Source organism: Heteronotia binoei, chromosome 12 (genome assembly GCF_032191835.1).
Source record: "Heteronotia binoei isolate CCM8104 ecotype False Entrance Well chromosome 12, APGP_CSIRO_Hbin_v1, whole genome shotgun sequence".
Classification (NCBI taxonomy): Eukaryota; Metazoa; Chordata; class Lepidosauria; order Squamata; family Gekkonidae; genus Heteronotia; species Heteronotia binoei.
In genome coordinates this window covers 74,381,228-74,405,335 of record NC_083234.1, presented here as the reverse complement: position 1 = coordinate 74,405,335, position 24,108 = coordinate 74,381,228, and the positions used below count along the sequence as shown (strand labels likewise).

Sequence of the window (24,108 nt, the reverse complement as noted above, 5' to 3'; positions counted from 1 at the left end):
GCCCATGGGCACTATGGCACCTAGCCGACACCTTTTCTGCTCCCTCCTAGAGCTTTGGCCCAGCAAGGCTTCTGATTGGCTGGGCAGATTTCATTACCTGTTGCTTTGGCAACAGCTACCACAGAGCAAGGATCCGCACTGCATTACTAAGTTAAGCTGTGGCAATTATTGCATGGCTATCTCCACCTCCTGTGGCAGCCATTTTCTGTCAGCCATTTTGTTGCTGCAGCCACCATACTGTTACAGATGCACCTGTAGGCTCCAAAAGGCTAGGGATCCCTGCCATAGTTTACAGTAGTCTCTCCTCAAATTGTCCCTGCCACAGGCACCACCCCCAAATCTCCCATCAATTTTCCTGGCCAGAGCTGGCCACCCTAGACCAATGGTCAGCCACGTCACGAAGCCATTTTGTGTGTTTATGTGAAACAGGGTGGAAAAGAGCTATAATAATACACAGATTAATTAATGTGCTGGTTACTGAATGTCCCATCTTGTCAACTATGCCAGTGTGCATAGAGCTATTTAGCCCCATTCCTTGCAAATCCAAGTAACTTGCTTTTCAGAATCTCAGGCAAAAGAAAAAAAAGTGGGGGGGGGAGAGAAAGGTCTTCCCTAACACCTCCGGAGATTTGTTTTAAATTGGAAAAGCTGTAAAGCTGGCACCTTTTAAAAGTATCTTCTGCACCACAGAGTTATGGATCCTGTCCCCTCTCCCCCAGCTACGTCTTGATACGTGTGAGAATTGCCGTTAGGAGCTGAAAAGCATTTTAGACCCTGCTTTGGGAAGATAGGTTGACTCAGCCTTCCATCCTTCCGAGGTCGGTAAAATGAGTACCCAGCTTGCTGGAGGGAAAGTGTAAAAGACTGGGGAAGGCAATGGCAAACCACCCTGTAAGAAGTCTGCCGTGAAAATGTTGTGAAAGCAACGTCATCCCAGAGTTGGAAACGACTGGTGCTTGCACAGGGGACCTTTCCTTTCTTGTGAAGATACAGCTGGTATAGGAACTCTCTATTGCTAAGAACTCCAAATCGCCACCACTAGAAGGCAAGCAAGAATCTTCTGTTAGTAGAACCACCAGAAAACATAAGTTACTTTTATGTTTGCATGACTGGGTGATGCTCTGGCAAAACAAACGCATTAAACGTTTCAGTCTTCCCATGTAACTGACTGATCCACTGTCTGCATGCACAGTAGAAGCCTATCTCCATGATGCATTCCATCACTGAACTCCATTAGGGTTGATGTAAGACATGCACTTCCTAACCTGATATGCACAAATGTGTGGGGGAGGGAGGAATTACAATTCCCTTATCAACACTAGACAGCTATTCAAGGTAATCCAAAGGCCCATTCCCCAATCTAGAGTTGCCATAACAGCTGATTACCGTGCCAACACAAACCACTCTACATAAGCCCCAACCTAGTAAAGGTATATGCATTCTTATCTTACTGGGGAAAACACATCAGCTGATGACTCCCCTCTTAGTGGCTGGAAGCTTACCAGCAGGCCACAAAAACAATCAACAAACTTTCATTTTTTTAACTCCAACTTGAGCCCTCTGGAGAAGCGCAGAGGCATGGTGGGGCAAAGCAACAACAAAAGTCTCCATGCGACATCCGTCATTGGGCAGAACTTCCAGCACCTTTGTAAAGCAGGTAACAGGAATTGGAATACCATTCTTCCTACTCCACCTCTTTAGCTCATTGTTTTGAGAAATAGAGAGATTAGCAGCTGGCAATAAAACGACAGTAGTTGACATTCTACCTTCCATCCTCCATTTAACTATAACTGCACAACTCTACAAAGTTTGGGTCCAAGCTGTAAGACCTTTAAGACCAACAAAATTTTATTCAAAATATAAGCTTTTGTATGCACACGCACATGTCTTCAGATACATAGTGTACATGCAAATGAAAGTTATGAACATATGAAGTTGCCTTATACTGAATCAGACCCTTGGTCCATCAAAGTCAGTATTGTCTTCTCAGACTGGCAGCGGCTCTCCAGGGTCTCAAGCTGAGGTTTTTCATGCCTATTTGCCCGGACCCTTTTTTGGAGATGCTGGGGATTGAACCTGGGACCTTCTGCTTCCCAAGCCGATGCTCTACCACTGAGCCACCGTCCCTCCCCAACATATGAACACATGAAGCTGCCTTATACTGAATCAGACCCCTGGTCCATCAAAGTCAGTATTGTCTTCTCAGACTGGCAGCAGCTCTCCAGGGTCTCAAGCTGAGGTTTTTCACACCTATTTGCCTGGACCCTTTTTTGGAGATGCCAGGGATTGAACCTGGGACCTTCTGCTTCCCAAGCTGATGCTCTACCACTGAGTCATTGTCCCTCCCCTGCTCTCCAGGGTCTCAAGCTGAGGCTTTTCATACCTATTTGCCTGGACCCTTTTTTGGAGATGCCGGGGATTGAACCTGGGACCTTCTGCTTCCCAAGCTGATGCTCTACCACTGAGCCACCGTCCCTCCCCTTATGCTTTGAATAAAACTTTTGTTGGTCTTAAAGGTGCACCTAGACTCAACATTTGTTCTGCTGCTTCAGTTCAACATGACTACCCACCTGAATCTACTGTACACTGACATACTTCATTAAGCTGTTTCCTAGTAATGCAATATACATATAATAGAGAGAGCCCAAAGGAAGAAAATGAATCACTGCAACTTGAACAGTGCCTGGACTTGAAATAGCATCACAATGATAATCACAGCAATAATAATACAGAACAGTTAGCAACTGAGACATGGATCATTAACCATCAGAATGTCTTCTGGCTTCTACTTTGAAATGGAATGCAGGAGTGCAGCATCACCCCAATTGCTTTGTGCGGTTTTTTTTTATCAAAAGAAAGAACATACGTGATAAATTAGGTACATCTGAGTCTAGTTGCACCTTACGAGCAGGGTAACCTCTAAGCTGTGCACATGAGTAGCCATTCAGTAACACAGGAAGCCCCAGCCAGCAGCCGTCTAGAGCCACACGGGGTCTTGCACTGCCCACTTTAAGACCAAAGGAGTTATATTCTGCTCAGGTTGTGTACTGCTGCCCTCAATGTGTGTGTGGGTTGGGGGGAGGAATCAGAAGGGACATCGCTTAAGACACCAACAACAGTTCCCGGGCACAAGCATCAGATTCAAAACGAACTGTTCTACTGAAGACCGACGTGGCTACCCTCTGAAACTATACTTGACAAAATACTTAAAATGGGTCCCACACTGCTGATCGAAGTGAGTCCTCTCTGAAATAACTGAAGATGAGTGGTTCACTTATGGGGGGGATCCAGAATTGGCTCTTTAAAATACTATAAGCTTTGACCAGGTGGTAATTAAGAAGAAGAAACAAGATGTTTTCCATTGTGTCTAAGAACTGAAAGTATTTTAAAAGTGGAATAAACACAGAAATAAGCCACGCAAATAAAATTCACTATACTTCAAAGATTTATCACGTTCCATTTCTTTTTTTTAAGTCACACATTAACTCTGAAAGTTTAAAAAAAAAAATTAACTAAAATTTATCAGTTGCCTCATACATAAATACATGTATTAAAAATGCAAAGAAAAAAAAAAAGCATAACAATTGGCTGATTTTTCTAAAACACCGATCATAAGAACCATTTATTCAGGAACAAGTCGACAGGACATAAATACGGGGGAAGATAAAAGATTGTTCTTTGTAAGAAATCTCATTTTGCAAAAACAGAAAATGCAGGAGAGTGTTTAAGCAACCCAGGTGCTGTACTGGAGGAAAAGCAAACGGCACAAAACAGTCCTAGACCCCTCCCCCATAAGATCTATAGGAATCAAGATATAAGGCACCTGAAACAGCAACAGAGGGCTTATCCATAATCTCTGCAAGATCACACCCACCCACGCATGTACATATGAAGGAGCATGAAAATAATCAGATGATATGTAACTGAAAATTTTCATTGCTTTTCACCAACTTACTCATTAGAGACTGGTGAACCCATAGGATGACCTGGATCTATAAAATGGATCCCAAGAGCCCCTTTAAAGCAAATCTTAGTAAGGAGAGGACAGTCAGTCAAACCCTTCTCCTTAAAAGTGCTATTTCTCTGCAAATACTTCTTTTCTGAAACGGTTTTACACTTTGAGCTGATGGCTTCCCCACTGGAATAACTGGAAAAATGTCAACGTAGGCAATGGTCTGTGTGCACTGCCCCAAAGCCCTCCACCCAAAGGTACAGCCTTGAGGCTGAGATCACAGTTCTGTGGACAGCCGATTTCAAACATCCCGTTTGTTCTGCATCCGGTCGACGTGATTTCGGAAGTTTCAGGAATCCTGACAAAAGCGGCCATAAAACGTCAGTGAAAATACAAGATCATGAAAAATTCTCCAAGACAACCTGTAAGAGAAGTCATTAGTGTAAGGCACTAGAAAGGTTGAAGTGTGTGTGAAAGTTCCCCGCTTTTTCTGGTTTTTATATGGCTTGTGAAGCGGTGCAGCCCTTGATGTCCTCGTTCCATCCCGCCTTCTGTCCTAAGTACAAAGAAGTGTTATCTTGCACAAACAACCCAATAAAGACCCTGAGCTACCCAGGCTCCAAAAATATCTGTCCTTTTTTGTTAACAAGATATGGCTTTAAAAGTAGATCTCCCCAGCTTCTGCACTTGGGCTTGTAGCAACAGGGTTTTGGCTGTGGGGAGGAGGGGGAAGGTTCACATCAGAGGGGCGATCGGGGACGGATTGGAGAGCTCGTCAAGACGCTGTCTCCAAAGACGTTGGCGTAAGAGGACTTGAGGAACTGGACGTAGTTGTGCATGCTGCGATTGGTGCTCTCTGACTGCTCCAAGCGATCCTTCAGGTCCTGGAGGTGGCTTTCGTAGCGACGCTCCGCCTGTGGGAGGAGGAGAAGAAAGGCGTAGGAAAACAGCACAGGTAGAGCCGAACTGTTCCATTTTCACGCCAGCTCTTCACTGCAATTCATGCTCAAAAAGTCGCCATCTGCTATGGGTCATGCAGGCGCAGAAGGATACAGACAAGGAAGCCCAGACCTACTAATGTCTTCCTCTAAATCAGGGGTGTCAAACATACAGTTTGGGGGCTGAATCAGGCCCCCAAAGGGCTCCTATCAGGCCCTCGAGCAACTGGCTGTCATCTGTTTCCTTCTCCCTATATCTGTCTTCCTTCTGTGTAACAGCTCGTTTTGCAAGGCTTGCTCAGTTGCACAGGAGCTACAGAGCAAAACCTCTATTTTCTCCATTGGCTGAGGCTCCTCCCTTGGGGAGGAAGGGGGGGGGGAGGCAGAGCTTGTTTTTCCAGGCTCTCTCAATCGCACAGCAGAGCTTCTGAGCCAAGCTCTCTTCCTTCTATTGGCTGAGGCGTACCCTGGGGAAAGAAGGAAAGAGCCACACCTTCCTTTGCCCAGTTCCCTGGATCCCATGGGGAAAATACATAGAAAGCACCTTTAAGACCAATGAGTGCTAATGTTTTAAGAATGCTTTAAGTTTTTTAAAAAATATATTTAATTGTGTTGTCTGTGTCCTTTATAAAATTTCTATCTCTGCTACCTAATCTTAAATAGGTCCACACATGGCCTGGCCCGAAATGGCCCGGCCCAACAAGGTCTCATTTATGTCAGATCCGGCCCTCATAACAAATGAGTTCGACACCCTTGCTCTAAATCTTTTCCACATGCCACCTTCTGAGCTCTGTCTTCCCCCCACACAATTCCACTTTTTGGGTGCACCTCCCACTCCCGCCCCCCCACAATCCTTTACAGCAGGGGTGTCGAACTCATTTGTTATGAGGGCCGGTTCCGGCCACCCTCCAAATAGCCTTGTGGCAACTTAAATGGCTCTTCCTACAGAAGGCGCCTGAGACTGGAGAAAGGCTTCCAACTTGAGCCAAGGAGTACAAAGATGTTTTAATAAAAAAATCAACTTTGCCCAGTGGAGCAGCAGGATCCACCCCCAGAGTCCATGGCAAGGCACTTACATCTTCTCTGCCCCTCCGCAGTTGATTCAGATCTGTCTTCGTCCGGCTCAGCTGGGTCTCCAAATCCAGAATCTTGGACTGGGTCGTTCTCTCGCGCGATGCTGCTCGGTCCTTCGTCTGTTCCAGCTGCAGGCAGAGACAAGACCATCAAGGGCTGACGTATTAGCCAACGGTGTTCCCCAGGAAGCTTTGGAAAGCGGATTGTACTTGCATCCATCAGTTACCTTCAAGCACAACGTCAAAAACATTCCTCTCTTTTCGCCTGCCCTTGCAAGAGACGCCTGCCCAGCGCCATCTTCATCTGCTCTTAAAAGCAAAGCTAAATTTGGGTTCTTCTGGTAGAACCTGCACTACTGGTTCTTAAAGATCTGTTACTGCAGAAAGTGGAACCTGGTGTCAGGAGTGCCGCTTGCCACGATTTCAGTCACATTATTGTAACTGTCTCCATGTACAGCCAGTTTGGTTTAGTGGTTAAGTGTGCGGACTCTTCTCTGGAAGAGCCGGGTTTGATTCCCCCCTCCTCCACTTGCAGCTGCTGGAATGGCCTTGGGTCAGCCATGGCTCTCGTAGGAGTTGCCCTTAAAAGGGCAGCTGCTGTAAGAGCCCCACCTACCTCACAGGGTGTCTGTTGTGGGGGAGGAAGGTAAAGGAGATTGTGAGCCGCTCTGAGACTCTTCAGAGTGGAGGGCGGGATATAAATCCAATATCTTCTTCTTCTTCAAGTTAAAGAGCACGGGGCCCAGTAGCTTCCTTCCTGCCTTCCTTCCGAGAGCCAGTTTGGTGTAGTGGTAAAGTGTGCGGACTCTTATCTGGGAGAGCCGGGTTTGATTCCCCTCTCCTCCACTTGCAGCTGCTGGAATGGCCTTGGGTCAGCCATAGCTCTCGTAGGAGTTGCCCTTAAAAGGGCAGCTGCTGTAAGAGCCCCACCTACCTCACAGGGTGTCTGTTGTGGGGAGGGGGGGAGTAAAGGAGGTTGTGACCATTCTGAGATTCAGAGTACAGGGCGGGATATAAAACCAATATCGTCTTCAATATCAATTTAAAAAAGAGGTACTAACCTGCCTCTTCGCATCATCAATGGCCATCTCCAGCTGGCGTGCCAAAGAGCCGGACTCCCGGGTTTTCTCCTCTAGCCGCAGCTGGGACTGATGGATCGACTCCTCCCTTTTGGCAATGACCTGGAGGAATTCTATGTTCTGAGCGCTCGTCACGTCCAGCTTCCTGAATCGCAACAACAGCAACAGAGTCAGGCACATGCAAATGCGGGTGGTTTTGCTATGCAAGGGCTGCATTGAGGCTTTGGGCCCAAGAAATAACACCAACCAAGTGTTAAAAGATGCCATGTATCAATACGTTGTGGAAGGCTTTCACGGCTGTTGTAGATTTTCCGGGCTGTGTGGCCGTGGTCGGCATTGTAAGACCTGACATTTTGCCAGGCATCCGCAGAGGTGTAACCCAGAAAACTGGAATTCTCTCTGGGTCAAATTGAGAAGAAGTTGGTAGGCAGGTAATGTATGTCTACTCAGGCAGGTGGGGTAGGGCTGAGTCATTATCTTGTGGGAGCTTCCTGGGCTGTGACGTGCTAATGGAGGAGCTTTCCTGAGGGGGTTCTTTTGTATATGGATTAGCTACTGAAATTCTAATCTTATCTGTAGTGCTGTTGTAAACTGTAGGGCATTTTGTGTTTTTCAGGACTAGAAGCCAAGCCAAGCTCTATTCATTTTTAAACTTCCTTCCTTCCTGTTGAAATTGTGTCCATAAACATAAACATTAGCGGCCATTCAGAATGTAGGCGTTGCCAGCCACAGTTGCTAGCGAAATGTCAGGACTCACGATGCCAAGACTACGGCTACACAGCCTGGAAAAATCTACGACAACCAATCCCACATATCCTGTGTGTGGACATAAAAAGCTGCTTCAGACAGGGTCTGCCCACCGGTCCTGCTAGCCCAGTGTTGCCCATTCTGACTGGCAGTGGCTCTTCCAAGCGATCAGCAGGGAAAGATCTTGGCCTGAGCCCCCTTGACTAAAGTTTTCAGGGACTGACCCAAGTACGTGCTCAGCTGCTTTGCACAGTTTGGCAACGGTTTCCCAGCCCCTCCAAAAGCTTCTGCTAGACCTGCCCGGCTTTGACAAAATAATTCATATATGAACATATGAAGCTGCCTTATACTCAATCAGACCCTTGGTCCATCAAAGTCAGTATTGTCTTCTCAGACTGGCAGCGGCTCTCCAGGGTCTCAAGCTGAGGTTTTTCACACCTATTTGCCTGGACCCTTTTTTGGAGATGCCGGGGATTGAACCTGGGACCTCCTGCTTCCCAAGCAGATGCTCTACCACTGAGCCACCGTTCCACCCCTGGACTTCCAGGACTGTTGCAGCACTGTGGCTAAGAGGTGGAGGGGGTCTGGAAAATGAATGCAATGAGGGAAGGTTGAAGGAGCTGGGTATATTTCACCTGGAGAAAACTGAGGCGAGAGACAACTGCATTCTTTAAACTCTGGAAGAATTGCCAAATGGAAAGGACAAGATTAGGCCTAATGGGCCAAAATTAGGACAGCTTTTGGGCACTGAGTGTCCTTGCAGCAGTTTTACAATTACCTTAAGAGGGCTAGAGAGGATGTCATTGTTCTGTTTCTGGCTGTTGTGCCAGGCTGGTCAGCAACTAACTACCCTTTTCCTTGCTGGGAAGATTGAATGGATTACTGGAAAAGCAGCAAAGTTTTTCCATGTCGCCACTGATATTTAAGGTCCCGGATGGAAAAATAACAGCCAGATTTTAATTATTGATATGTTCAGTACACTTTGCACCATAAGGATCTGTTGACCGTATAATATACTTGTTGCTGTTATTTCAGCGCGACACTGGGAGAATTTTGCCAACAGTAAGAGAAGTTCAACAAAGGACAAATTACCCCAGTGTGTGTGTGTGTGTGTGTGTGTGTGTGTGGTGGGGTGGGGGGAGAGGCTCTTCCTTGCTAGAGCTTTCTTTTGAGAATGTCTGGCTTTCCATCTCCCCCAGCCAGGAGGTTGAACAAAGTGTCCTGCAAGGCTCTTTCTATCTTTAGGGCTCTATGATTAAAACGAAACCACCCCTGGTTTGATTCTCTTCTGTGCCACCAATTCTCTAAGAGGCCTTAGACAAGGCACTCATTCTCAGTTGCACCCTCATCTGCTTTCCCTAATATTGTTAACTAAGGATGGGCTTGAACCAAACCACAAACTGCGATTCATGCACAAATCGACCGATTCGTAGTTCATTCCAAAACGGTTCTGACCTTGGTGATTCATCTGGTTCATTTTTGTAGTTCATTTTCCCAGACAGCCTGGTGCAGATTCAGTCAGTCCCTAGCCAAACACTGGGGGTGGGCTCTAGAAACACTCATAGCAGCTCTGGGAGCCAATCACTGAGCTCCCATTCTGCAGCATGAAGAGAGAAGAGTAAGAGCTGAAGCTGAGCTTTCTTGGGGGCACCAGCATTGGGGGGGCATAACTCCAACATTCCAAATCCAGTCTTCACCAAGCTTGGGGGGCAGGTGGAGGAGACCCCACTGAAGACTTCTGGTGAGTTTTACACCAAACGAACCAACAAAGCACAAGCTGGGTTAGAAATCCAATGAATCACAAAACAAACCACCATTTCGCCCGGTTTGTGCCCATCCTAGACGTTTCATAGAATCACAGAGTTGGAAGGGACCATCAGGGTCATCTAGTCCAACTCCCTGCACAATGCAGGAAACTCACAAACCCCTCCCCCTAAATTCACAGGATCTTCATTGCTGTCAGATGGCCATCTAGCCTCTGCTTAAAAACCTCTCAAGGAAGAAGAGCCCACCACCTCCCAAGGAAGCCTGTTCCACTGAGGAATTGCTCTAACGGTCAGGAAGTTCTTCCCAATGTTGAGCCGGAAACTCTTTTGATTTAATTTCAGCCCATTGTTTCTGGTCCTTATTATTAACATCTCAACACAAAGAACACAAATGCGTTCCTTTTCTGCACTCCGCTACTGCTACACTACAGCTCACCCTTCTGCACGCACGATGCTCACAACAACAATCCCACAATGTTCCAAGTCCTAACTCACAACGCCAGCTGCTGCCAAACATCTGCCCGATCAGACCTGTGTCTACAGTGGGGCCTGGGAGGGGCCAGGCCCACTCTTTCACCCCCCGCTTCCGACTATATGGCCCCTCCACCAATCTGTCTCCTTCGCTCACTGCCACTCTGAAGAAGTAGTAGTACTGCGGCTGGTCTTTTCGCTTTTTTCCTCTCCCCTTCCCTAACACACCTTGCAGAGCAAAGGAGAGGGGGAAGAGTCAAGAGGTCTGTGTCTCTCTGAGAAAGGTGCACATAAAAAAGGGGTGGGGGGAGCAGAGCTGCTGTGACTGCCCAGGCAAAGGGGGGAGGGTTAGCTTGTGGAACTCAAGGTAGCTTACAGTGCCGAGAGCCCTGGCCCCCCAGCCCCACAAACAACAAATCCTACTATGGGTCCCACCAAACATGAGATCCTGGCTACGGCCCTGTGCCCAATGCAGGCTGGCCATTCTGCTTCATCTGCATCCACCATTGCCATAGCCCAGCTTTGCACATTTCTCCCTAACCTTTCCAGTTCCTCCAGCTTTAGGGTCAGGTGCTTGTTCTCCTCCTGGGCCGACTGATACTTCTCTCTCGTCATCTCCATTTTGTCTCCCTGGAGCTCGATCTAAAAACGCAAGGATGCAAAGTGTGAAGCGGCAGGAAAGCTACCAGGTCTGGGACTTTAAGGTAGCCAGGACTCATGCGTCCATTTTCGGTGCCAGAGCTCAAGTGCTTTTGACTCGCTGTTGTATAGCCACCACCAGCCCACCCTCCACTTATTTGTGGGGGAGGGCTTTCGGATCTGAGGGGGAGAGCGGCACCTTCTGATCTACATGTTAAAACACTGTATGCATTCGCACTTTTGCCGCTCTTTCAGGGGCTATTTTGGTCCAGCATGAGAGAGCTCTTCTCGACACTGCACAAAACAAGCAGCCCAGTCACCTGCAAGCAAAGTGAAGCACACAGATTTTGAAGCATGCTCTAAATGCAAGAAAACACCCTCCCCACTCCCAGCAAATGCACAGCTAGTCACTCTGAGAGCCACCTGGAGATTCCAGGGAAATCAAGGCTGGCTTTAGTCTGGGATGCCACAACCTCTATTGCCTCTTTACTAGACGCACATCTTTCTGCCCGAAAAGGCTCGAGATGACTATTTCTAGTTATTTGAGGTTACCCCTGAAGGAAAACTGTAGGTACATAACAACTCTGCATTCAAAGGAAGTTCAGACCCATCTTTCTAGTAGCAGAAAAAAACCAAGAGTCCAGTAGCTCCATAAGACTAACAAAATTTGTGGCAAGGTATGAGCTTTCATGAAGCACAGCTCGCTTCTTCAGATACCAAGCAGTGACTCATGAAAGCCTCAACCCTGCCACAAATGTTATTAGTCTTCATGGTGCGACTGGACTTTTGCTCTTTTCTGCTGCTACATGGCCACCCATCCAGCCATCAAGCGGACCATGCCATATAAGCCAGGATTTACTGTATAGGTGGCTTTTGCTTCCATGACTCAGGACATCTGATGAATTAGGAACTGTTTTAGCAAATACTGGCACAGCAGCAGGAGACAAAGAAGGAGAGGAGGGCATGGATGGTCAAGAGGCAGGTGCCAATAAGACCAGAGGCCACGGAGCTGAACAAGCATGACCCACCCAAATGCCAGTTTTTGGAAACAGAAACGCATACGTGCCCATACACAAATACCAGTTTTATTTTGAACTTATGCCCAGAGTTGTAAGTGCTTCACAACGACACCACAGGTGCAAAATTCAATGTTCTAAGAAACTTGGCTTTCCTTAAAATAATGAAACCAAGTTTCTAGTCCTCAAGGTTGCTGTGCCAGCAGCCTGCCTCCTGATCTCTGCCCTTGTAGCAAAACACAGCCTAGACAGAAGAAATAAACATGCGGATATCCTTGATAATAAGAATTTCAATTGCGTTTGTTTCAGTCTGCTTCCTGAACTTCCTTTCTACAAACAGGAGAACTTGAATATGAGCTTCTGCTGCACAGTGCAGAAGGCAGAGAGACCTGCCATCCTTGGATGGAAGCAGGGCCGTGAAAATGAAAGGAGCTGGTGAAAAGTGGACAGGAAGGTGCCAGAAAGAGCAGCAGTGAACTATGCTGGGAGGCAAGCTAAGGGGATGGAAGCAAAAAAGCAAGACAAACACAACACACAAAGAAGAAAAACAAAGGACATGCCACACGTCTTTTTTTATTCTGCAGTGCACTTGTTTTTAATCATTTCAAAAAGAGGCAAGACAAGAGACAAAAGAATGCACTTTCCTGATGTTAGAAGTTCACTTTTCCCGGCTTGAGGTTCGTTTGGGTGTTTTCTGCCAGTCCCTTACCCGCTGACGGAGATCTGTAATCATGGCTGACAGGTCCATGTTCTTCTTCTCATAACTCTTGAGCTGATCCTGACACTCAGCCAATTTGGTCTCGGTCAGCTTCAGGATATCGGGAAGCTTTTCCAGCTCGGCAATCTGGTGCTGGAACTGCTTACGAGCCTGTTTTGGCAGAGGAAGACAGGGGAAAGGCAGCGATTAAAAGTACCCCAAGCCATTCCCAAAAGATCCCTATTTGCCCTGTGAACCTCACAGGTGCTCTTCCCATAGCTGTACCTGCAGCATGTGCTGGGGATCAAGTTGCAACTGTATTTTTTTTTTAATTTTCTCAAGTTTGTTAATCTTTTCACATTTATATACAGCAGAAACGAAACATAGTGTGTGGCTTACTTACACTGCCATGTCATGGAAAATAAAAATCATCATAGAATTACAATTGCATTGCCTAATCATGTGCTATAAAAGCCCCATGGCGCAGAGTGGTAAGGCTGCAATACTGCAGTCTGAACTCTGCTCACGACCTGAGTTCGATCCCGGCGGCAGCTGGTTTCAGGTAGCCAGCTCAGGTTGACTCAGCCTTCCATCCTTCCGAGGTTGGTAAAATGAGTACCCAGCTTGCTGGGGGGGGGGGGGAAGTGTAGATGACTGGGGAAGGCAATGGCAAACCACCCCGTAAAAAGTCTGCCGTGAAAACGTTGTGAAAGCAACGTCACCCCGGAGTCGGAAACGACTGGTGCTTGCACAAGGGACTACCTTTACCTTTTTAATCATGTGCTATAACATTAACATAAAAATAGGAAGACAAAGTATGAAGAAAAATTAGCGTTCCTTAAAGGAGACACAAAATTCAAAGTTATTACCAATACCAATACTGCTAAAAATACAGCATTCACGCATAAAGCGAGTTTTGTGGTATTACCTCATTGTTTACCACATATTCTACAACAGGATACCACACTGATACAAATTTTGACTCATATTTTTCCAGCGAGATAGTCTGTAAATTATTTGACATTTTACTTATTACGAAGTGTTCCCATTGTTGGTGCTGCCACTCAGTTATTGTAGGTGAGGAATACATTTTCCATTTTGTTGCTAACAATATGTGGGCCACTGACAGTAAGATCTGCCGTTTCATTACGTTGTATACTCTCGTTTGGAGCAACTGTATTTTCAATTGCATTTTTCAACCAAAATTGTCATCTCCGTAAATAGTGCAGCAGAACGGCCACAGGAATGAAATAAAGCTGTTGCCGTGAGAGCTGGACACATGAACACATGAAGCTGCCTTCTACTGAATCAGACCCTGGGTCCATCAGAGTCAGTATTGTCTACTCAGACTGGCAGCGGCTCTCCACGGGTCTCAAGCTGAGGTTTTTCATGCCTATTTGCCTGGACCCTTTTCAGTTGGAGATGCTGGTGATCGAACCTGGGACCTCCTGCTTACTAAGCAGATGCTCTACCACTGAGCCACCGTCCCTCCCCAGAACATATGAACATATGAAGCTGCCTTATACTGAATCAGACCCTGGGTCCATCAAAGTCGGTATTGTCTTCTGAGACTGGCAGCAGCTCTCCAGGGTCTCAAGCTGAGGTTTTTCATGCCTATTTGCCTGGACCCTTTTTAGTTGGAGATGCCAGGGATTGAACCTGGGACCTTCTGCTTACCAAGCAGATACTCTACCACTGAACCACCATACCCTCCCTTTAGACATATGAACATATATGAACATATGAAGCTGCCATTTACTGAATCAGACCTTCGGTCCATCAAAGTCAGTATTGTCTACTCAGACTGGCAACGGCTCTCCAGGGTCTCAAGCTGAGGTTTTTCATGCCTATTTGCCTGGACCCTTTTTAGTTGGAGGTGCCGGGGATTGAACCTGGGACCTCCTGCTTACTAAGCAGATGCTCTACCACTGAGCCACCATCCCTCCCCAGAACATATGAACATATGAAGCTGCCTTATACTGAATCAGACCCTGGGTCCATCAAAGTCAGTATTGTCTACTCAGACTGGCAGCGGCTCTCCGGGGGTCTCAAGCTGAGGTTTTTCATGCCTGTTTGCCTGGACGCTTTTCAGTTGGAGATGCCGGGGACTGAACCTGGGACCTTCTGCTTACCAAGCAGATGCTCTACCACTGAGCCTCTATCCTTCCCCTGGACATGGGCACGAGGCCACAGTTGCTGGGCTGACCTCATTTTGATGGTCCCATTAAGGTCAGCTGGAAAGTGGAATGGGGAAGGGTTACTACGCTGGATATGCAACCAGGCACAATGGCGATATCAAAGGATCAGGTGCTGAGTGATGCAAGAGACTTCTCTTGGAGAACAGCTGCCTCTCAAAGCAGACAAAACTGACTAAAGCAGACCGGTGCATCTAGATCATGGGTGTCAAACATGCGGCCCGGAGGCCAAAATCAGGCCGTTGGAGGGCTCCTATCAGGCCCCTGAGCAACTGGCTCTTGTCTGCTTTCCTCTCCCTCTCTTTTGCTTCCTTATGCATCTCAACTTGCTTTGCAAGGCTTGCTCAATCGCACAAGAGCAAAACCTCAATTTTCTCCATTGGTTGAAGTTCCTCCCCCTCCTAGTCCCCTGTGGAGGGAGGGAAAGAGCCAGAGCTTCCTTTGCTCAGTTCCCTGGATCCCATGGGAGAAATACAAAGAAAGCACCTTTAAGACCAACGAGTGCTAATGTTTTAAGCATGTTTTATTTTAAGGTTTTCTAAAAAATCTTTCGTCATGTTTGTCTGTGTCCTTTATAAAGTTTATATCTCTGCTACCTGATCTTAAATAGGTACACACATGGCCCGGCCTGACACGGTCCAGTCCAACCAGGTCTCATTTATGTCAGATCTGACCCTCATAACAAATGAGTTTAACACCCCTGATCTAGATTCTATCACAACAATCCAATAGAGAGGACCCTCAACGTTACCTCTATGGGTTAATCTACATAACAAATACAGAAAACTACCTTACAGTGATTAGTCCATCTAGCTTGCTACAGTTTACACTGACTGGCAACAAGAGTCTTCCCAGCCCTGCTCCCAGGAACCAGAGGTGTTCCGAGTTCGGTTTATAGCCTGCACGCAAACCACACGCTCCTTCATTGAGGTATTTATTTAAAGGTATTTGCATCTTGCCTCTTGGGGGGTGGGGTGGAAGGGATCCTCAAGGCTCACAATTGGATCAAACCCTCGCTGCGCCCTGGACCCAGGCCACTGATGGCTTCAAGAGCCCCAATTACCAATGCTTGGAAATGGCCTGGAAACCATGTTCCCTCTAGGCCAGGGGTAGGGAACAGTGGCTCTCCAATGTTTTTGCCTACAACTCCCATCAGCCCCAGCCATTGGCCATGCTGGCTGGGGTTGATGGGAGTTGTAGGCCAAAAAACATCTGGAGAGCCATTGTTCCCTACCCCTGCTCTAGGCTGAGTTAGTGTGAGCTAGCTCACAATTTTTTTAGCCTCCAGCTCACACATTTTTGTCTCAGCTCAGGAAAAAATGGTCCTAGAGCAAGCTAACTTATGCAGTAGCTCATAACCCGAATGCCAGTAGCTCACAAAGTAGAATTTTTGCTCACAAGACTCCACGGCTTAGAGGCAACATTGCCTGGAAACTGAACAGAAGCCATAGCAACCTGGCAAGTGTGTCCCAGTTCCAGTCTACACTCTGGCAGCTGCATTTTGGATCAACTGTAGTTGCTGATAGCCCCCCCACCATGCAGAGGTGTCCTGTTGGTATGCTGCCAACCCAAAAGGCAGCTCCTTGCAATCCAGAGTTAGTTCCAGTGGAGCACACGATAGAATGTACCAGCAGCAACTCAGCCAAAGACTTCTGTGCTCCATTCATCCATAAACATGATAATCTCAAGACAATTCTCAGTGCCCACACGAGATGCCGACATGCACACGCCCATGCTGCTCTTTTTCAAAAGGAGAAACGTCGCATCTGTGGAACATGACAAATCCTCCGATGTCATGTCCAAACGGCATGCCAGAAATGCACTTACATTTTCAATCTCTTTGTTCATTTCTTCTTTAAGTGTTTTGTTCTCTTTGTCACAGAGCTCCAGTTTCACCGCCACATCATCCGCTTCCATTCGGGTTTTCAATACCTGGGCACAGAGATTACAAAACAAAGATGGTGGCTGCAGCATGCACAATTTGTAGTTCACACGGCCACTCTTGTCTCAACAAACCATCAGGATGCAACTCACTCCTGTTGTGTTAGGGTGAAACACAACTGAGAAATTGGAACCACTACGGGCTCACCGTTAGTAAAGGACGATCCTGACTAGGTTGTTGCTTAGCAGCACCATAAAATGTTTTAAACTGTTTTAACTGTATTTACTGGTTGAAATTTTGAACTGTTTAATTGCATTTATTGTTTGAAGTTTTGAACTGATTGTTAGCCACTCTACATAAGAACATAAGAGAAGCCAAGTTAGATCAGGCCAATGGCCCATCCAGTCCAACACTCTGTGTCACACAGTGGCAAAAATTTTTATATATATATATATATAAATACACACTGTGGCTAATAGCCACTGATGGACCTCTGTTCCATATTTTTATCTAAACCCCTCTTGAAGGTGGCTATGCTTGTGGCCGCCACCACCTCCTGTGGCAGTGAATTCCACATGTTAATCACCCTTTGGGTGAAGAAGTACTTCCTTTTATCCGTTCTAACCTGACTGCTCAGCAATTTCATCGAATGCCCACGAGTTCTTGTACTGTGAGAAAGGGAGAAAAGTACTTCTTTCTCTGCTTTCTCCATCCCATGCATTATCTTGTAAACCTCTATCATGTCACCCCGCAGTCGACGTTTCTCCAAGCTAAAGAGCCCCAAGCGTTTTAACCTTTCTTCATAGGGAAAGTGTTCCAGCCCTTTAATCATTCTAGTTGCCCTTTTCTGGACTTTCTCCAATGCTATAATATCCTTTTTGAGGTGCGGTGACCAGAACTGCACACAGTACTCCAAATGATTTATACCATCGATTTATACAGGGGCATTATGATACTGGCTGATTTGTTTTCAATTCCCTTCCTAATAATTCCCAGTCCACTTGCGGAGAGGGCGGGATATAAATTAAAGGTAATAATAATAATTAGGGCGTACAATCTGTTCCCCCTTCTGCCTATATTAGCAAATATTTACTTTTAAACTTACACCCTGCTTTTCCAGAAGTTCAAGACTGCTTATGTCATATCAACAGTAAAGCATGAGAAAAGCACAGAAACCTTGCCAGGAAGTTGGCCAAAGAAATGATAAGCATTTAATGATGCAGTTCCAAAAATTTATATGGCACCTAAGTCTTCAGAAGAGGAAGAAGCAATTTACATTAATTTTCCCCTTCCACCTGAACCCCCCCCCCCCCCGCACACACTTTGCCCATTATGGAGCAAAGGTCCATCATATGGAACAGAGGGCCATCAGCGGCTATTAGCCACAGTGTATCGTTGGAACTCTCTGTCTGGGGCAGTGATGCTCTGTGTTCTTGGTGCTTGAGGGGGGCAACAGTGGGAGAGCTTCTAGCGTCCTGGTCCCGCTGATGGCCTCCTGATGGCACTTGGTGCTTTTTGGCTGCTGTGTGACACAGTGTTGGACTGGATGGGCTGTTGGCCTGATCCAACATGGCTTCTCTTATGTTCTTAAGCTTCTCCTGATCCCTAGAACAAAATGGGGAGGGACTCAGTGGAAATGTGAAACAAATCACAGGCTATGAACTGATGGAAAGTTCTATCGAGCTGGTGGCGGAAAGTTCCTTCAAGTTGCATCCAACTTATGGCAACCCCCCCCCCCCCCAGGGTTTTCAGGGCAAAAGATGTTCAGAGGTGGTTTGCCACTGCTTGCCTCTGGGGAGTGACCCCGGACCTCCTTGGCAGTCTTTCATCCAAGCACTACCCAGAGTCAACCCTGCTTAGCTTCCGAGATCTGACAAAATCAGGCTAGCCTGGGTCATCCAGGTCAGGATCACAGCACCTCCGAAACAGACAACAGCAGCTTTCAGCTAAAAGCCACTAAAAAACAAAGCGGTCTTTCAAGGCCTTCTGCAATCTTAGCTGATGTTAACTGCAGCTGAGCTGATGTTCTCTGATTGGTCATTCTCTACAGCAGCGTGGTGACCCAAATGGGCCCACATTTTTGCTTCGGTGCACGTGTTTTTCGGCAGAGGATGAGCAGACCGGCCATGTTAATGTCACAATCAGACAGGAACCCGGACCGCAGTGGGCCCTGAGGGACCCATACGAACGGCACCTTTGTCCACATCAGGGAAAACTGCACTTCAAAAGCAGGGCAGAAAATAGTTTCACAGATAACCATCCCTGCATGCTCGCTAGGCATCAAGCACTTTGCCCAGAGAGGAAACGCCTTTCTGTGGATACAAGGTATGCACAAGCAGTATAGAAGCCAACTACAGAGTGGTGTTCACGGCCATTTGCTTGATTTTTGCGCCAGTGTAGCCCAGATTTATGCCACGTAATTTCCACAAAAATTTCCTCAGAGCAAGTTCTGCAAAACGAACTAGCCAAGATCGTATCATTAACACCCCATTTATTTCATTCTTTTTTATTTAACCAAATGTTATTAAAATGCTATTTGGTGGTAACTTTCACAACAATAAAATATAGTACTGGGTTATACAATTACATCAAGAAACTAGAATTGCCAGACAATAATTCAAATATAACTTCAAATTTAGGAGTGTGATAAATCTATAGGGTAGAAATGACTTGGAATTTTGTTCCTTGAAACCATACAGTCCAACCAAGAAAACCATACTGATACGAAATCAGAGGTACAATCTTCGTTGTGCTGATTATTATAAGAAATCTTTTCCATAATGTAGAAACATCAAACATTGTCCATCCATGGAGAAAATGAAGCAGGTGATTTATTTTTTCCAACGTTTTGCTATTGCTGCCCTTGCAGCAGCTAACAAGAAATCAATTAACATTTTTGTAGATTTTGGGATGTCAATATTTAGCCATAATAATGAAAGCAACAATAGTTCTCGCTGCTTCTGTATTTGTACCCGTTATCTTAACAATATAGCTTAGAACTGAGTCCCGGTAACTAGAAATTAGTTCACAGTCCCACCAGCAGCGATAAAATGAAGCTTGTTTACCATGCAATTTCCAACTCTGTGGGAATGCCCCATTTATTTCATGATGTGAGTGCAGAAGAGTAGATCTTAATCTCACTCATGCACTTGGGCTCAACATCCAGGAAAAGAACTTGCCAAAGAAATCGACACATGCGCAGTTGCCCAAGACCTGAAAACCAAACCACTGACCACCTCTTCCCCAGCCAGTATGTACATCACAACACCAGATGTGGAGAGGACACCTCAAGGAGGGAAAAGAGGAGACTGCAAGCGCCTTACCTGATTCTTGTAGGTTTCAATCAGCCCTTCATAGTTCTTGAGTGACGCTTTGAGCTGGGCCACTTCCATCTGAGCTTTATTCAACTTCTCCTCCAGAGGAATCATGCTATTCTGCAGGAAACCACAAAGGCAACAGGAGCGGCCATTCAGAATGCAGGAGTTGCTTACATGCCAGGCAGGACACAAGATCAAGCATGCTGTTTCTCTGTTGGGGGGCTTAGGACATTCCCTGAACCAGCCTCCACTGAAGTTTACGGAAGTTACTCAAAAGGCTCGACGCTCAGCCCACAGCAAACACACGAGTGAAGCAGATGGTGGTTTGTGTTTCCAAACGGGCACAGCTTCTGGGAGAACCGGGTTTGATTCCCCACTCCTCCATTTGCAGCTGCTGGAATGGCCTTGGGTCAGCCATAGCTATCACAGGAGTTGTCCTTGAAAGGGCAGCTTCTGGGAGAGCTCTCTCAGCCACACCACCTCACAGGGTGTCTGTTGTGGGGGAAGGAGATAAAGGAGATTGTAAGCCATTCTGAGATTAATTCAGAGAAGGGGGGGTATAAAACTGTCGTCTTATTATTATTATTGCCCTTTCTCTCCAAACCTGAAGGTGGAGTGGAACTGCTTGCCTGCTAGTTTTCCCTCCTCTCAGGGCTTCACCCCCATCTCCACAGAGCAGCAGCTCTTTCATTTCAGGCATCATGCCAAACACAGTTAGCACCAGGGCTTTTTTTCTGAGCAGGAACGCAGTTCCAGCCGGCTTTGTGTCAGAGGGTGTGGCCTAATATGCAAATGAGTCCCTGCTGGGCCTTTTCTACCATAAAAGAGTTTTGTGAAACAGTGGTGACGTCAGGGGGTGTGGCCTAATATGCCAATGAGTTCCTGCTGGGCTTTTTCTACAAACAAAGCCCCGGTTAGCACCAACCACGGGTTCCATACAAACCGCAGCCCGTCAGCTGGCATCTCAATTCCGATGTCATCCCAAGCTACAGTCAGGCTTCCTTAGTTCAAAACAGCGTCTGCATGAAGCCAAGGGCAAGCAGCTCCCCCTCCCTTCTACAAGGCTTCTGCAAGAGGCGTTCCTGGTGGACTACAACCACACCAGCTCTGGAGTCCCCAGGAAGGAGGAGCGCAGACCGGCGTCTGGTTTGTGGTCTGTTTGCCTGATATGCGCATTTGCAGTTTTGATGGACCACGTTTTTTTTAAGGTGGTCCACTGGGGCAGTCCATTACCCAGACATGCAGGGAACCCTTTGAAGTGCAGCGAGTAGGGTTGCCAAGTCCAATTCAAGAAATATCTGGGGACTTTGGGGGCGGAGCCAGGATACTTTGGGGGCGGAGCCAGGAGACGCTGGCATGGAGCCAGAAGCAAGGTTGTGACAAGCACAACTGATCTCCAAAGGGAGTTCTGGCCATCACATTCAAAGGGATCGCACACTTTTTAAATGCCTTCCCTCCATTGGAAATAATGAAGGATAGGGGCACCTTCTTTGGGGGCTCATAGAATTGGATCCCCTGGTCCAATCTTTTTGAAACTTGGAGGGTGTTTTGAGGAGAGGCACCGGATGCTATGCTGAAAATGTGGTGCTTGTACCACAAAAAACAGCTCCCCCCAGAGCCCCAGATCATTGTACCCTATGGCAGGGGTGGCCAACTGTAGGTCTCCAGATGTTTTTTTTGCATACAGCTCCCATCAGCCCCAGCCATTGGCCATGCTGGCTGGGGCTGATGGGAGTTGTAGGCAAAAAAAAAAAAAACCCAGCAGACATTTCCCTCCCCCTCCGCCCCGCTTTCTGATGACCCTAAAGCAGGGGGAGAGCTTCCAAACTGGAGGATCCCCTGCCCCCACCAGGGGATTGGCAGCCCTAGCAGCGAGTAAGCTCAGGAGGCATTTAAACGCTTCCTGAGCTCACTGGCATTGTGTCCGGAAGTGAACTCCGAAGGTATTTAAATATTATGGGAAATATTCCAGGTCCTGCTGCGTTTGCAGACCTCACAAACTGGTTTGTAAACTGGAGAAGCCCACAGAAGTTCACGGTTCGTGAACTGCATGAAGCCTCCACAGCTGTCCGTTCTTCCAGTCCAGGTCTCTCCTTAATCCCCCAGCCCCTCCCGCTGACCTTCAGCCTCTCATTCTCCAGTTTGAAAGAAGCGCTCTCCGTGGCCTGCCGATGGAATTTATCCACCAAGGCATCTCGGTCTTCTCGCATCTTGCCTTCTATAGCATTTTGCTGATCGAGAAGGTCTGAAATTCGGCTGCCGCACCACAGGGGAGAAAAGAAACTAATTAACACAAGGAAGGACACAGCAGCTATAACTCATTGCAGGATTACAGATGTGACGCATCATTTTTTTTACTCCTTTTGTCTACTGGGTGAGAAGTGATTAACAACAACTACCCACTGCTCAAGATCCATGTGTCATAGAGCTTTTACTGGAGGAGGAGAGGAGAGGAGAGGAGAGGAGAGGAGAGGAGAGGAGAGGAGGGGGGAGAGGAGGAGGAGAGGAGGAGGAGAGGGAAGAGAAGAGGAGGAGAGGAGGAGGGAGAGGAGGGGGAGGAGGAGAAGAGAAAGAGAGGGGAGGAGGAGGAAGAGAGTAGGAGAGGAGGGGGGAGAGGAGGAGAAGGGAGGAAGAGAGAGGAGAGGAGAGATGTGATGCATCTTAAGTCTCCTTGGACAAGGAAAAATTGCCTCAGCCACATAGATCTTGAGGAAGGGTTTTGAAATGCGGAACAGTTTCACGTGTCATTCACTCTGGCTTGGCCCCAATCTTAGGGAGCTTAAGACTCTCAAGAACAGAAGACAAAATGTGCATGTTAGGATGGCACACTGTTTTAGGGTATTTTCTTAAGAGCCAGGGTGATGCAGGATCAGAGGCCAGTGTTTGAATCCTCACTGTGTGGGCCACTTGCTCTCAGCCTAACCTAACATACCCAATGGAGGTGGAGAAAACCATCTAAGCCACCTGAGCTCCTCCAGTGGAAGGACGAGATAAAAATGTAAGGTGTTCACGTCCCATAATATTTAAAAAAAAAAAATCTAAAGTGGGCCTGTGCCACTCAGAACTGATGAAAGCAGCTTTTAGCAGCAGCAAGAAGAACATTGTCATCAACCTTTTCAAGCTTGTGGGCACCTTTGGAACACAGCCACGCAACGCCTGCAACAGGAACATGTGAACATATGAAGGTGCCTTATACTGAATCAGACCCTGGGTCCATGAAAGTCGGTATTGTCTACTCAGACTGGCAGCGGCTCTCCAGGGTCTCAAGCTGAGATTTTTCACACCTATTTGCCTGGACCCTTCTTTGGAGATGCCAGGGATTGAACCTGGGACCTGCTGCTTACCAAGCAGGTGCTCTACCACTGAGCTACCGTCCCTCCCCACTGCTTTCATTAGAACAGCGCAGAGATGGCTCGGGAGCCACATGCAGCTCTTTCACACATGTTGTGTGGCTCTCAAAGCTCTCACCACCCTGTTGGCTGGCTTGGAGAAGGCATTTAAAGTTGCTTTATTTCCACCTCTCCCTCCCTCCATCTATCGGCCTGCCTGCCTTCCTGCTCTCAAGCATCTGATATTCATGACTTGCAGCTCTCAAATATCTGATGTTTATTGTATGTGGCTCATCTATTAAGCAAGTTTGGCCACCCCTGGTATAGCAGAACTTAGATTTCCTTTGGCACATGGTGCCTGAGATGGCAAAGGCTACTATTAGAAATATTTGCCTTAAATGCTTTGGAATCTATTTGAGTGCCTTGTCTAAAACAATTATTTGAAGACTTGGACTTAATCACACAATTAAATAACTGGACCCACAAAATATACAGGGTGGACATCAAAACCACTATGATGGAATAGTTTGGTACGTGCCTTCGCTATGTGGGGTTCACTGAGGAAGAAGTCATCAAAACAAGTGATTACCTAGAATCCTCGGCGTGGACTAGGACTTCCCACTGGACTTCTCATGGACTTGATGGTTTCCATTTGAGAACTAATGAGTGTGAACTTATAAATGGACTTTGTAAATTAATTTCTTTGTTTATTGGACTTTAGATACTCTGCTTGTTGCTTTAACGCTCCATGTTAAGAAGCAATAATATTGTGTAAAACTATAACAAGATTCTGTCATCATTGACATGCATGAAAATTGTTCTTAATTTGTGTGTTGCAGCTAACAGTGTGTTGGTTCTAGCTGAGATGGCAAAGAGCCTGAGCAGTCATCTTTTGGATGGTAACTGCGAGTCACCATGCGTCAGAACTGAGTGCTGAGCTACAGCCCTCGGGCACCCGATCTAAGGCTGGGTGCAGACTGGCACTTTAAGCCAACACAGGGACAGCT

General features: G+C 46.9%; 1 protein-coding gene across 4 annotated transcripts in view; it reads right to left on the bottom strand.

Moving 5' to 3' along the window:
- Positions 1-3,427: 3,427 nt before the first annotated feature.
- The window catches only part of ODF2 (outer dense fiber of sperm tails 2), a 64,401-nt gene continuing 43,720 nt past the window's right edge, over positions 3,428-24,108 (bottom strand). For all 4 annotated transcript variants that reach the window (XM_060250730.1, XM_060250729.1, XM_060250727.1 and 1 more), the window contains exons 13-20: positions 21,893-22,028; positions 19,779-19,889; positions 16,401-16,505; positions 12,391-12,549; positions 10,568-10,668; positions 7,025-7,187; positions 5,967-6,092; positions 3,428-4,866 (exon numbers count right to left, since the gene is read on the bottom strand). In XM_060250730.1, coding sequence (XP_060106713.1) covers positions 4,693-4,866; positions 5,967-6,092; positions 7,025-7,187; positions 10,568-10,668; positions 12,391-12,549; positions 16,401-16,505; positions 19,779-19,889; positions 21,893-22,028 — 1,075 coding nt within the window. In that variant the 3' untranslated portion in view covers positions 3,428-4,692. The remainder of the gene's footprint in view (positions 4,867-5,966; positions 6,093-7,024; positions 7,188-10,567; positions 10,669-12,390; positions 12,550-16,400; positions 16,506-19,778; positions 19,890-21,892; positions 22,029-24,108) is intronic.